This window comes from Bombina bombina, chromosome 1 (genome assembly GCF_027579735.1).
Source record: "Bombina bombina isolate aBomBom1 chromosome 1, aBomBom1.pri, whole genome shotgun sequence".
NCBI lineage: Eukaryota > Metazoa > Chordata > Amphibia > Anura > Bombinatoridae > Bombina > Bombina bombina.
The window spans coordinates 246,392,295-246,406,326 of NC_069499.1; the positions used below are offsets into that span (position 1 = coordinate 246,392,295).

Consider the following 14,032-nt stretch of genomic DNA (forward strand, 5'->3'; position numbering starts at 1 on the left):
TGAAGTAAAAAGGTGTGTCATTGTGTACTGAATTTGCATATCTTACCCAGAATCCTTTGCTGCATTGGAAACAATGTAATTCAGAGGTTTTCTGTGGGAAAACAAGCCTCTGGGCATGTCTAGATTTGTTAATGAACTAAACAATGAGTTATTTTTTTTTTTTTTTTTTGCGTAGTGGAGTATTTTAAACTCGCCTTTTATCTCCCCCTAATTTAAAATGTTGTGTTTTATATATATATATATATATATATATATATATATACTGTATATACAGTATATATAAGCTAGAAGGCATTAGTTAATGTGTGCCATATAGATAACATTGTGTTTACGCCCGTAGAGTTACTTATGAGAGGGCACTGACTGGCTTAAATGCAAGTCTGTAAGAAGAACTGAAATAAGGGGCAGTCTTCAGAGGCTTAGATACAAGGGGGCCGATTTATTAAGCAGCGTATGCTGCTCATTCCGTGCCAGAATCAGGAGTTAAGAAGCAGTGGTCGTAAGATACAAATATAATCGGGATGATTGACACCCCCTGATAGAGGCCGATTGGCCGAGAATGTGCAGGGAGCGGCATTGCACAAGCATTTCACAAGACATGCTTTTGCAATGATAAATGACGACAGTGTATGCTGTCGGCATTTATCGTTGTCTGGCGGACATGATTCGCTACAGTCATTTGTTAAATCTACCAAAAGGTAATCACAGAGGTAAAATGTATATTTATATAACCATGTTGGTTATGAAAAACTGGGGAATTGGTTATAAAGGGATTATCTATCTTTTTAAACAATACATTTTCTGGAGTAGACTGTACCTTTAAGTCTTCTAAAAAGAAACAAACTAGAATTGATCAGGAGAAATAAAACCATGGGAGGTTCCTAAAATATACTTGTACTGGGGTTGTAGTATAAAGATAGGTAGCACAAAAGTGTGTTTGTGTTTTCTTACATTTCCATATAATTTTTGTATAATATTTTTTACTTTTGAAGAGGAGTCCTACATATTCACTATTTAAACTTGTGCACAAGGATGGGAAGATGAGGCAACAAACGCAATTATTACATTTCTTATACAGTAGTTTGTTTATATGACAATACCAAAATATTTCATTTAACCTTTTAATGCTGTTATGCTGTTCTATTCCATCATAATCACACTGTGCTTTAGTGCCGTTCTGACATAATAGAACGCCATTACCGTTGTCTGTCCTAAAGCCAACATCGCTTCCATGATGTGATCGTGGCCTGGTGGGCGTGCCCTAGTATCACAGGGACGCCCCCCTGACCCGATCCCATCATTGAAATCTCGCGATCGCGTGCACGATCGCAGGATTTCAATTTGTTTACATCGGAACATTGCTCCGATGTAGACAAAATTAACCCGGTCATCAAAGGGTTAAAAATAAAGAAAATGTTTAGCACATGAACAAAACGTTTGTAAATAGCGCAGAACTCACAATATAACACTGATCAAATCAATCAGAGCACAATAGTTTAAAATAAGTGTTTGCATCACTCTATCATACCCCCCAACTGTCCCAATTTTCACAGGACAGTCACGATTTTAGGGGTCTGTCCCCCTGTCCTGGGTTGCTAGCCATCTGTCCCGATTTGCCCCATGCATTAAATTATTATTTTTTTTATATTCTATTGGGCCCATACTAAGAAGCAGCTGGCTTTGCCCTCACAGGGTTAGATACCTGTTAGATTCCCTGTGGAAAAGGAATGGTGTGTGGGTTAAGCAGGAGTAAGAAGGCTGTATACACTCTGACCACGGGTAATGGTGACCTCTCTAACCTACCTCTGGTAGTGATGATGTCTAACCCCTGATGATAATACTAGCATGCCTTCAGTTTTACACAATGAGCAGTGCTAATACCAGGGTAACGAACAGTGGTAGTCGCAGACTGCCTGCTAATGTGCTTGCAAACCCCAGGACCCCATACAATGAATTACAGATACCCATATATGATGTAGTGTGTGTGTCTATCTGTATCCATAACTGTGTGTGTGTATCTGTATGTATAAGTTTATGCTATGTAGTGTGTGTGTGTCTGCATGTATAAATGTAAGCTATGTAGTGTGTGTATGTGTATCTGCATGTATAAGTGTGTATCTGCATGTATAAGTGTATGCTATGTAGTGTGTGTGTGTCTGCATGTATAAGTGTATACTATGTAGTGTCTGTGTATCTGCATGTATAAGTGTATGCTGCATGTATAAGTGTATGCTGCATGTATAAGTGTATGCTGCATGTATAAGTGTATGCTGCATGTATAAGTGTATACTATGTAGTGTCTGTGTATCTGCATGTATAAGTGTATGCTGCATGTATAAGTGTAGGCTATGAAATGTGTGTGTGTGTGTGTATCTGCATGTATAAGTGTATACTATGTAGTGTCTGTGTATCTGCCTGTATAAGTGTATGCTATGTAGTGTGTGTGTAGCTGCATGTGTAAGTGTATGCTATGTAGTGTGTGTGTATCTGCATGTATAAGTGTATGCTATGTAGTGTGTGTATCTGCATGTATAAGTGTATACTATGTAGTGCCTGTGTATCTGCCTATATAAGTGTATGCTATGTAGTGTGTGTGTAGCTGCATGTGTAAGTGCATGCTATGTAGTGTGTGTGTGTGTCTGCATGTATAAGTGTATGCTATGTAGTGTGTGTGTATCTGCATGTATAAGTGTATACTATGTAGTGCCTGTGTATCTGCCTATATAAGTGTATGCTATGTAGTGTGTGTGTAGCTGCATGTGTAAGTGCATGCTATGTAGTGTGTGTGTGTGTCTGCATGTATAAATGTATGCTATGTAGTGTGTGTGTATCTGCATGTATAAGTGTATGCTGTCTAGTGTGTGTGTGTCTAGTGTGTGTGTATCTGCATGTGTAAGTGCATGCTATGTAGTGTGCTACTGTGCATTTTTGCTGACTTTAAAGGCCAGAATCTAGAATATTAATGGGGAATGCAGAGAGCAGTTTTAAATAATTTATTATTAAATGTCAAATTAAGATAAAAATATTTAGCAATGTATCTGCAAAGGTTAATTAAATACATAGCTCACATAGCCATACCAGTGGTTTGAGCTTGTGTTTGATTTGCTGCCTAAGTGTATTAAAATATATGACAACAAAAAGTATCGGTGCACATCCAACCACTTAAGTCCACTCTTTCATGGCATATTAGTATATGCTTCTGTCTGTCAAATATACTTACATAGCTTCTAATAAGATTGGGATAAACATTAATATAGCAATAATATTGACTTATATTTGAGCTGCAAAAACAAATATACTTCTATCTGCTAAATATACTTACATAGTTCAAATAAAATTGGGATTAACATCTCGCAATAATATTGACTTATATTTATGCTGCAAAAACTTGCCTGTTTAAATTTAAATAAAATAGGGATCTTAGTCACACAATATGATCATATTCTGCTAAGCCAGTCACCACTTACAAGGTGTCCCATATTAGACTGGTCCTAACTCTAACCAGTTTCCACACTGCAGCAAGCCATGTCTACACAGTGTGAAGCTTTCTATCTTATTAAGTATATCACAATTTATCTGGAACACACCTGGGCTGGGTGGCGTGCAGTAACCAAAGGGGATGGATTTGGTCAGTTCCCTATTCAAAGATACAACAAAGGTTTTTTTTGGTTAAGCACACCACAAAAGGACTGTTTGATCTTAGCACACATATTGTGGAAGTGCTACCGAAGTGACCAAAACAATTACAAGACAACAAAAAGTATCGGTGCACATCCAACTACTTAAGTCCACTCTTTCATGGCATATTTGTATATGCTTCTGTCAAATATACTTACATAGCTTCTAATAAGATTGGGATAAACATCTCGCAATAATATTGACTTATATTTATGCTGCAAAAAATTGCCTGTTAAATATGCTTTTAAATTGTTGTATTAAAATATATGACTTTATTTAGAATTTTATTTAAATTACTTTGGTCTTATGATTTTTTTAAGCCCCGCCCACCACATTTCACATTTTTTTTTGCCGTGGGGGTGTCCCTCTTTTAAATTTTGAAATGCTGGGAATAATGCTCTAGCCTCTATGTGCAGACTCAGAGACCCATACGCTGCTCCCTGAATAACGTCTAAAGTAAGAAAATGGGTTTTCAACTTTCAACCCATAACATATGGCTCAATCTATACAAATGTTTACAGTAAACTAATGCTGTCTAGCAAATAAAACAATTTTGAACGCTAAACATGTTTACCAGTAGCCATGACAAAGAAACTGTGTAAAGTATGTGCAGGCATTACTACATTACAGTCATAACTGACCTATATGTATCGCATAGCATTATATTAGACTAGCTTCACTGATTTCCGCTGGGTGGCGCACCTATTGTCGCAGAAGGTTCCTCTTTACACCACTTATACTCTATGACAAGGCGTCGTCTCTATAGTGCCTTGTCGCATTTCTTTCTACGTACTTCCTGCGCCTGCTAGTGCTGAGCTCATCTCTGTTGAAAGATGGTTTTGCTGGAGAGTGAGCAGGTGAGAATTAGGATAAAATCGCTATATATGAAAGGTTAAAAACAAACAATACTTTTGCCATTAGGTGGCAAGCGTACCCCTCTGTGTATGCTGCGTGAGTGAATGGGGCTGCTAAACTGTGCGAATCAGTGAATGAAGGTAAAAACTGCGTTTGTATAAATAGTAGAACTTATGGGTTATGGACAGTGGAACTTTATTGGGAGTATAGTAGAACCTTTGAACTGGGTAAGTGGAGAGAATAGCGTTCGAACTGGATGTGGAAAGGGGAGAGCTTCTGATTTGTTTGGGCTGAAGAGGAGTGAGGTTCCTCTGATCTTGGGGAATGGGAGTACGGTAGTTTAGCCTCGATCTAATACAAGTTTTAATTAGGCTGCTGTGCCTGTACTAACAACTTGTATTGTAAAACATTTGGTTGCAGTTTGTTCAATTAATTGAGCATCAACCATATTTTAGCAAACTAAGCAGAGAGGAATAAAATCTCCTCTCTGAAGTGCGGTGATTTCCTCTGAGACTCTTCTTTGCTATTAACCCCTTAAAGGTATACTAACCCCACATCTTTTCTTTCATGATTCTGATAGAACATGCAACTTTCTAATTTACTCCTATTATCAATTTTTCTTTGTTCTCATGTTATCTTGATTTGAAAAAGCAGTAATAAAAGGTTAGGAGTCGGCCCATTTTTAGTTCAGCACCTTGGTAGAGCTTGCTGATTGGTTTGCTACATTTAGCCACAAATCAGTAAGTGCTACCCAGGTGCTGAACAAAAAATGGTCCCGCTCTAAATCTTACAGTACTGCTTTTTCAAATCAAGATAGCATGAGAATAAAGAAAAATTGATAGTAGGAGTAAATTAGAAAGGTGCTTAAAATCTCATGCTCTATCTGAATCATGAAAGAAAAAAAATTGGGTTTAGTATCCCTTTAAGGAAAAAAAAACACTTTTTTTTTAACTTTGACCCCCAAAATCTGTTACAAATCTACAACCACCAAAAAACACCCATTCTAAATAGATCCCTTAGATCATTTTTATTTTTTTCCCACTTTCTGTTCAAATTTTTTCTGCAGTGTAGCGGTTCCCACCCGCTCCATACCAGTGTGCGCGCCCCGGCGATCCCGCCGCCCTCCACATCACACGGCCCATCGATGGCCGCCCAACCGCCTCCCAGACTGACTCCCACCCACCCACCAACGATACCGGCCATCAATGTCCGGTGCAGAGAGGGCCACAGAGTGGCTCTCTCAGCATCGGATGGCCAAGGAGAGTTATTGCAGGATGCCTCGATGTTGAGGCATCACTGCAATAACCAGAAAGCGGCTGGAAGCGATCAGGATCGCTTCCAGCCGCATTAAACCCTAATGTCGTACAGGGTACGTCGCTGGTCTTTAAAGACCAGGTTGTGTGTGACGTACCCTGTACGACATGCGTCGTTAAGGGGTTAAGATCAGGTACATGAAACATGTTTTTATTAGTATAAAATAACTTGGGTTTGTTAAAAACCCATGGATTGTATTGTGCTGAACTGTGGAAAGTAAGAGCTTAATAAATAATCTATAGCAAACTATTGGTTAATCATGTACTTAATAAAAAATTTTTTTATCTTTTGCAGTTTCTGAGTGAGCTGACACGGTTATTTCAGAAATGCCGGACATCAGGAAGTGTTTATATAACATTAAAGAAATGTATGTTTAAAATGTTTTGGGTTTTTTATATCATGGGGGGTTCTCTTCTTTGTTTACTTGATTTGATAGTGTTTTTATTTTGTCCTTTGCCACTTCACTGAATTGTATGATCAGAACACAATCTTGTCAGCTTTGTTGTTTTGGTTTTTTTTTTTTTGCTTTTTATTTTAAGGAAAACAATTGGTAGGATTAACGATCTCAGTTCTGACATTGAGGCCTAATGCTGACTTGCAGGCCAGGAGGTGTTTATTTGTAACAGACATGAACAGATAAGATTAATACATCTGTGGAGGAATATACTCCGTTATTGGTAGATAACAATGGGGTGCATTATCAAATTGTTTTTTTTTTTTTTTGTTTTTTTTTTTTATTGAAGTCATCAACAAATACAGAGTATAGGGTAAACCCCAAAACATTTACAGAACAAAGTATACACAGCTCAATTGGGAAAGTAATACATTCTAGAATCTCAAACATTTCCAAAGAATGTGGGCTATCACATAAAAAGACTTCAGTTTTGTTTTAGAGTATTATATATGTAATATAAGTGAAAACGGTCCTCTCCTAGCTATATATCAAGAAGAGTATGGGATCTATTCAGATAAGGGTAAAACTAGGGAGGAGGTGACTCTATAAATTTATGGGGGAAGGGGATGTAGCGGGCAAGAGCCGCTCAAAATGTAATAAGGGGAGGATGGATGGGGGGGTGGAGGGCGGAGCCAGTAAGTATGTTAGCACTAGGGACAAATTTAGTTGGAGCTAAAGGATTGTTACTCAATAGAAACATAACTACACATATCTAGACCTTTGTACTCCTATAGCGGGAGCCTGAAAACATAAACACAGAAGCTAAAACCATGTGTGTAATTAAGTCAACTTTAAATATATTTCAGAAAACATGATGATATTTGAGCTAAATTTTGTAATGTACGTAAAAATCTCACTAAACAAGATGATCTAATTACAGAAAATAAAATAATGTTATGCAAGTTATTAAACTGAAATAAACTGACTATAGGAGTATGCTCATTACTACTTGTATAAACCTGACTTGTAGTCTAAACGAAAGGCAGGGAAGATATACTGCAAATATGTTAAATAATTCACTATGTTTAAATGAATGGAACATTATAAACCTGCATATAATTATACAGATTCGAAGGTACCTGTTGTGCTAATATAAAATAAGGCAGCCGTACAGCTAAGCTCAGATTGGAGGTACTATGCTTGAATAAAGGGCTAGAACTTAAACAAATAATAATAATAAAGAAAAAAAAAAAAAAACATAGATGCTAACTATATTTAAAGGCCACTAGACACTCTGTCATGCATACTACTGCTTCATGGCATTAATGGAATAGTCATGTCATACTATAATGAACAACTAGGGAAGATTCTGGCATAAAGTGGGTACAGATTCCTCACGAAAAGAAGAGTAACTAGGTATTTCCTCAAGACATAGCTCTAAGGTGATCTCAGACTATCTGAAGAACTTGTAGGAGCATAATAGTTTTAAGCATTGGTTCTAGAGGCAGATCTACAGGGCATAAGTATATAGGGAGGCTCCCAGTATTTTACATATACTCATATCCACACCAGTACCAAAACATTGATAAAGCAATAAAATATGCATTAACAAAATGTCCGTAGGGGGTATCAGACCTTAACAAGAATCAAATATGTCCGTTTAGGATCCAGTAGAAGAAAAAAAACTCAAACTCAGGGGTCATCATTAGAACTAGTTTACAAATAACGTTGTGGAGATATAGACCTGACTTGTATGAGCTTTAATAAGCTTATTGAGTCTCACACTGGCTGGAAAGTGTAGTGTGTCAGGCATTGCAGCCGTCATAAATATCTTCCAGTAGCAAGAGCATAATCTATAATAGAGTTCTGTTGGAGGGTATAAGCAGATGCTGCGCTTGATGAGTATATTGTCAGAAGGCAAAAATGTAAATGTTCTTTAACCAATGCCCCTTCTGGAGATTTGTTCTAGTCCGGTCAGGGCATAGAGAGAGGGTCTGTGCCGTGTCGATTGCTCTAGAAGCCTAACAAGAAGGCTGCCTGGCAGACATGAGAAATGTCTTATGTATACACCCCAGCTACGAGAAGGATAAGTGACAGAACGCGGTCTCCGTGTAGGTGGATTTGATCTCCTGGGGTGAGGGTTAGATTGTGACTGGGACTCTCCGTGAATAGACTTCCGCTGCTCTGGCTTCTGCGGTATGGAAGATCTCAGGGGTGACTTGTTCTGTTCCGCTCCTGATGTAGCGGTCACACTGAATAAAGCAATTTTTAAAGTTTTATAATACATTGCAGCAGTTGATAATCTATTTCCTTTGCTCTTTCTCTAATCACATAATTGTAAGGTTAAAATGTAGTGATAAAAAAGGTGCATTGCTCACGAGAATGTCTTACATTCAGGAGTCACAGCTTTGCAGACAGGGAAAGGCTAGAGGGTGAGGTTGAAAAAAATCCCTGAGAGCCAATTATCAGCACTGCTTGGTATTTAACAGTTCTCTTCAAACAGTGCTACGTTCTGGCTGCACTGTTACGGAAAACAGTGCAGCCAGAGCACAACACTTTTTAAAAAGAGCAGCCTGATGTGGAGCAGTGCTGCAAAGCAAAATCTCTAACAGTTCCTGCATGTGTCCTGTTCTTTCTGCAGACATGCTGCATTTTCTTAGATGACATCTCGGATCACAGCAAGTTCTATCTTGGGGATCTTGATGATTAGATTGTGGAAGCTTACATTTTCAGGCTGAAACAAATTGTAGAAAAAGAGAGATATTGTATGTGTATTTCATTTTTTTTTTGAACCACTGTGTAACATCACCAGCTTTTTTATGTATGGCTATATTATGTGACTAAAATCACAATTTTATTATAAAACCATTTTACAATGGTTTTTGTCTATACTTGTATAGGAATATGCACAGGCACTAATACCTGTTTTGTGTAACTATTTTGTCTCATTTCCAGCATTCCTAAATATATAAACTCTATTTTTTGTTAAGTGTGCCAACCAAAGACTGTCAACTTGTATTTAAATATAGGAAATCTGACTGTTTTCCAATAATTTAACGGTATAGTTTTTTTTTTCTAAAACTTTCTCCCCTTTAATGAGTTTCCAATGATCCATTATAGTACCTCCTTGTAGTGTATTCACTTATTTACAGATAGTTCCTTTTTATTTTGTCTATTGAAATAGCTGATTTTGCTTGATTGAATCACCTCCTCGTAATACTGGCGAAAGAAAAGTTATGTAAACACGAGCCATGGGAAGAAATCAAATGCCCAGCGGGGGTGGGGAAGAGAGAGCCCAACCAATTTCATCATTAGCATTAACTCTTGTCTGCTTGAGTACTCTGTCCATTTATAGGGACAGTCTACACCAGAATTTTTATTGTTTTAAAAGATAGATAACCCCTTTATTACCCATCCTCAGTTTTGCATAACCAACAGTTATATTAATATACTTTTAACCTCTGTGGTTATCTTGTATCTAAGCCTCTGCAAACTGCCCCTTTATTTCAGTTCTTTTGACAGATTTGCAGTTTAGCCTATCGGTGCCTGCTCCCAGATAACTTCACGTGCACTAGCACAGTGTTATCTATACGAAATACATGAACTAACACCCTCTAGTGGTGAAAAAATGTTAAAATGCATTCTGAAAAGAGGTGGCCTTCAAAGTCTAAGAAATTAGCATATGAACCTCCTAGGTTAAGCTTTCAACTAAGAATACCAAGAGAACAAAGCAAAATTGTTGATAAAAAGTAACTTGGAAACTTGTTTAACCCCTTAATGACCGGACCATTTTTCAATTTTCTTACCCTTAATGACAATGGCTATTTTTACATTTCTGCAGTGTTTGTGTTTAGCTGTAATTTCCCTCTTACTCATTTACTGTACCCACACATATTATATACCGTTTTTCTCACCATTAAATGGACTTTCTAAAGATACCATTATTTTCATCATGTCTTATAATTTACTAAAAAAAATAATAAAATATGAGGAAAAAATGGAAAAAAACACACTTTTTCTAACTTTGACCCCCAAAATCTGTTACACATCTACAATCACCAAAAAACACCCATGCTAAATAGTTTCTAAATTTTGTCCTGAGTTTAGAAATACCCAATGTTTACACGTTCTTTGCTTTTTTTGCAAGTTATAGGGCAATAAATACAAGTAGCACTTCGCTATTTCCAAACCACTTTTTTTCAAAATTAGCGCTAGTTACATTGGAACCCTGATATCTGTCAGGAATACCTGAATATCCCTTGACATGTATATATTATTTTTTTTTAGAAGACAACCCAAAGTATTGATCTAGGCCCATTTTGGTATATTTCATGCCACCATTTCACCGCCAAATGCGATAAAAAAAAAAAAAAAAGTTCACTTTTTCACAAAATTTGTCACAAACTTTAGGTTTCCCACTGAAATTATTTACAAACAGCTTCTGCAATTATGGCACAAATGGTTGTAAATGCTTCTCTGGGATCCCCTTTTTTCAGAAATAGCAGACTTATATGGCTTTGGGGTTGCTTTTTGGTAATTAGAAGGCCGCTAAATGCCGCTGCGCACCACACGTGTTTTATGCCCAGGAGTGAAGGGGTTAATTAGGGAGCTTGTAGGGTTAATTTTAGCTTTAGTGTAGTGTAGTAGACAACCCAAAGTATTGATCTAGGCCCATTTTGGTATATTTTATGCCACCATTTCACCGCCAAATGCGAGCAAAAAAAAAAAAAGTTCACTTTTTCACAAAATTTGTCACAAACTTTAGGTTTCTCACTGAAATTATTTACAAACAGCTTGTGCAATTATGGCAGAAATTGTTGTAAAAGTTTCTCTGGGATCCCCTTTGTTCAGAAATAGCAGACTTATATGGCTTTGGCGTTGCTTTTTGGTAATTAGAAGGCCGCTAAATGCTGCTGCGCACCACACGTTAATTATGCCCAGCAGTGAAGGGGTTAAATTAGGTAGCTTGTAGGGAGCTTGCAGGGTTAATTTTAGAGATCAGCCTCCCACCTGACACATCCCACCCCCTGATCCCTCCCAAACAGCTCTCTTCCCTCCCCCACCCCACAATTGTTCCCGCCATCTTAAGTACTGGCAGAAAGTCTGCCAGTACTAAATAAGAGTTTTTTGTTTTTTTTAAATAAAAATAATAAAGTATTTTAGCTGTGATGGACCCCTGCCTTAGCCCCAACCTCCCTGATCCCCCCTCCAGCTCTCTAACCCTCTCCCCTACCTAATTACCGCCATCTTGGGTACTGGCAGCTGTCTGCCAGTACCCAGTTTGGCCCCAAAAAGTATTTTTATTTTATTGTTTACTTAAAAAACTATTTCTGTAGTGTAGCAGCCCCCCACAATACCCCCACCCCCTCCCAGATCCTTTTATATTTTTTTTTTTTAAAAATCCCTTTTTTTTCCCCTTTCTGCCCTCATTCATTGGTGTCAGTGTGGCTAATGGGTGCACGTGCACGCACGCCCCGTGCACACGCACATGCACGCTCACGTGCACACACGCGCATCGTGCACCCGGCGGACACTGGCACTATCGCTACCGGTGCAGAGAGGGCCACAGAGTGGCTCTCTCTGCATCGGAGTCTTGTAAAGGGGTATTGCAGGATGCCTCCATATCGAGGCATCACTGCAATACCCTCAGAGCTGCTGGAAGCATTTGTGATCGCTTCCAGCACTCTGTTTGACAACTGACGTACCAGGTACGTCCATTGTCATTAACTGCTTGTTAATGCATGACGTACCTGGTACGTCAGTTGTCATTAAGGGGTTAAAATTACATGCTCTATCTGAATCATAAAAGTTTATTTTGGCTTTGATTGTCCCTTTAAGCTCACCAACCAAGCTCAGGTCCTCGCAATAGTGCCCTAGGGGTTGTATATCTTGCCAGGGAGTCTAATTTTAATCAAATGGCACATGAAACCCACACTTTACTTTCATGATTCAGATAGAGCACACAATTTTAAAGAGCTTTCCGATGTCTTTCTATAATCAAATTTTGCTTCATTCTTTTGGTATCCTTTTTTGTTGTAGCAATACACTAATGTAAGCTAGCTGAACACATCAGGTGAGCCAATGACGAGGCATATCTGTGCAACCACCAAACGGCAGCTAGCTCCCAGTAATGCATGCAGTATACTTTTATGCAAAGAAAACAAATCAAAATTGATAATTAAAGTAAACTAGAAAGTTATATAAAATTACAGCTCTGATTCCTGAAAGTTTCAGCTTGACTTTCATTTCCTTTTTTTGAAAGAGAAAAGCAGAAATGATTCAGCTCATAAAGACAGATTATTGTAGTGAGGGGACACCTTGTTAGCTGGTGACTGGCTAAGCAGAATATGATGATCTGTTTTATTATAAAAGAACTGGGGATTTTATTCAGTATATAAAAATGGTTTTGTCTATTTGTGCAGATACCTTCTCTTTTTTTTTGTCTTGTATACTTGTGGTTGACAGGCCTGGCCTCTGCAAGTATGAATGGAAAATATTTATTCAGGACATTTTTATTTTGTCTTATTAACAAAGCTAGTCTTGTCCTTCCTGGTGGGATCTGACGTAGACATCCTACATTTATATTGTGTTTTTTTTCCCCCCAATCTTTTTCAAAAGATGATGGTCGAACAAAGCCAATTCCACGCAAGGGCCACCCAGATAACTTTGAACCAGCTGACAATAAGTGTCTTTTGAGAGCTACAGATGGAAAGAGAAAAATAAGTACAGTGGTAAGTTATCGGTGGGGGTGTGTGTGTGTGTGTATATGTGTGTGGGTATATATATATATATATATATATATATATATATATATATATATATATATATATATATATATATATATATATATATATATATATATATATATATATATATATATATATATATATATATATATATGAGCTGCGCATCTTCACCTGTCTCACGATTCGATTACGATTATCATCGTTTCGATTCGATTCTACGATGCATCACGATTACTGCACTATTTTTGCCCATTTTTTAAATTTTTCAGGAAAAAAAATTCAAGCAGTCAAAATATTGAAATAAACTCTTTTTTTATTTTATTAGCTCAAAAAAGGACACTCTTCCTGTGGCAAAGTCTGAACACAGCAGACATCAACAGTTTATAGAACAGTAAATACTAAATGGCAATTGTTGTATTGGTTTGGAAACAATATTATGGCATCAAACTGTAGTTACAGAGTACGTAGTGTAAAAAGTGCAGTGCTCGCACTCGCAGTGTACTTCTTCAATAAAAGAAAATATTTAAATGTATATTTTATATATAGTAAGTAAGTACACTATACACTTGTAAAGAAACATGAACAACAAATAAATGTCCAACCTATCTATGTTGGTTTTAATTTAATGTCTTTCTTTACTTACTTAGTAATAATAATATAATAATAGATATTAAATTAAAATCAAAATAGATAGGTTAAGCTTAAGTTACCACCATAATACCTTATTTGTGTGAAAATTGTCCTCCTCAGAAAACAAAACATAAATACCTTATATATGGTACAAAATTACAGGTGCACTCCACTGTGCCTTCATGACTGTCAATTTGTGGCAAACAAACATCACGTGAATCTGGAACACAACACACAGCACAGAGTGTGCACACAACACACACATGTGATTGTGACATATACAATTAGTTTACACAGTTACAGACTTACAGTAGTACTAGAGAGACATTTAAAACAAGTAGCATTGAACTGAACTACTATAACTACAGTTTCTTCTTGATGATTGATTATATTATCTTTATGGGATCACAAATAT

At 37.3% G+C, this 14,032-nt stretch overlaps 1 protein-coding gene across 1 annotated transcript in view; it reads left to right on the plus strand.

The window, feature by feature from the left end:
• The first annotated feature begins 4,466 nt into the window (after positions 1-4,466).
• Positions 4,467-14,032, plus strand: part of SRP14 (signal recognition particle 14) — a 32,281-nt gene continuing 22,715 nt past the window's right edge. Inside the window, exons 1-3 of the mRNA XM_053697908.1 lie at positions 4,467-4,535; positions 6,142-6,214; positions 12,860-12,972. Coding sequence (XP_053553883.1) covers positions 4,512-4,535; positions 6,142-6,214; positions 12,860-12,972 — 210 coding nt within the window. The 5' untranslated portion in view covers positions 4,467-4,511. The remainder of the gene's footprint in view (positions 4,536-6,141; positions 6,215-12,859; positions 12,973-14,032) is intronic.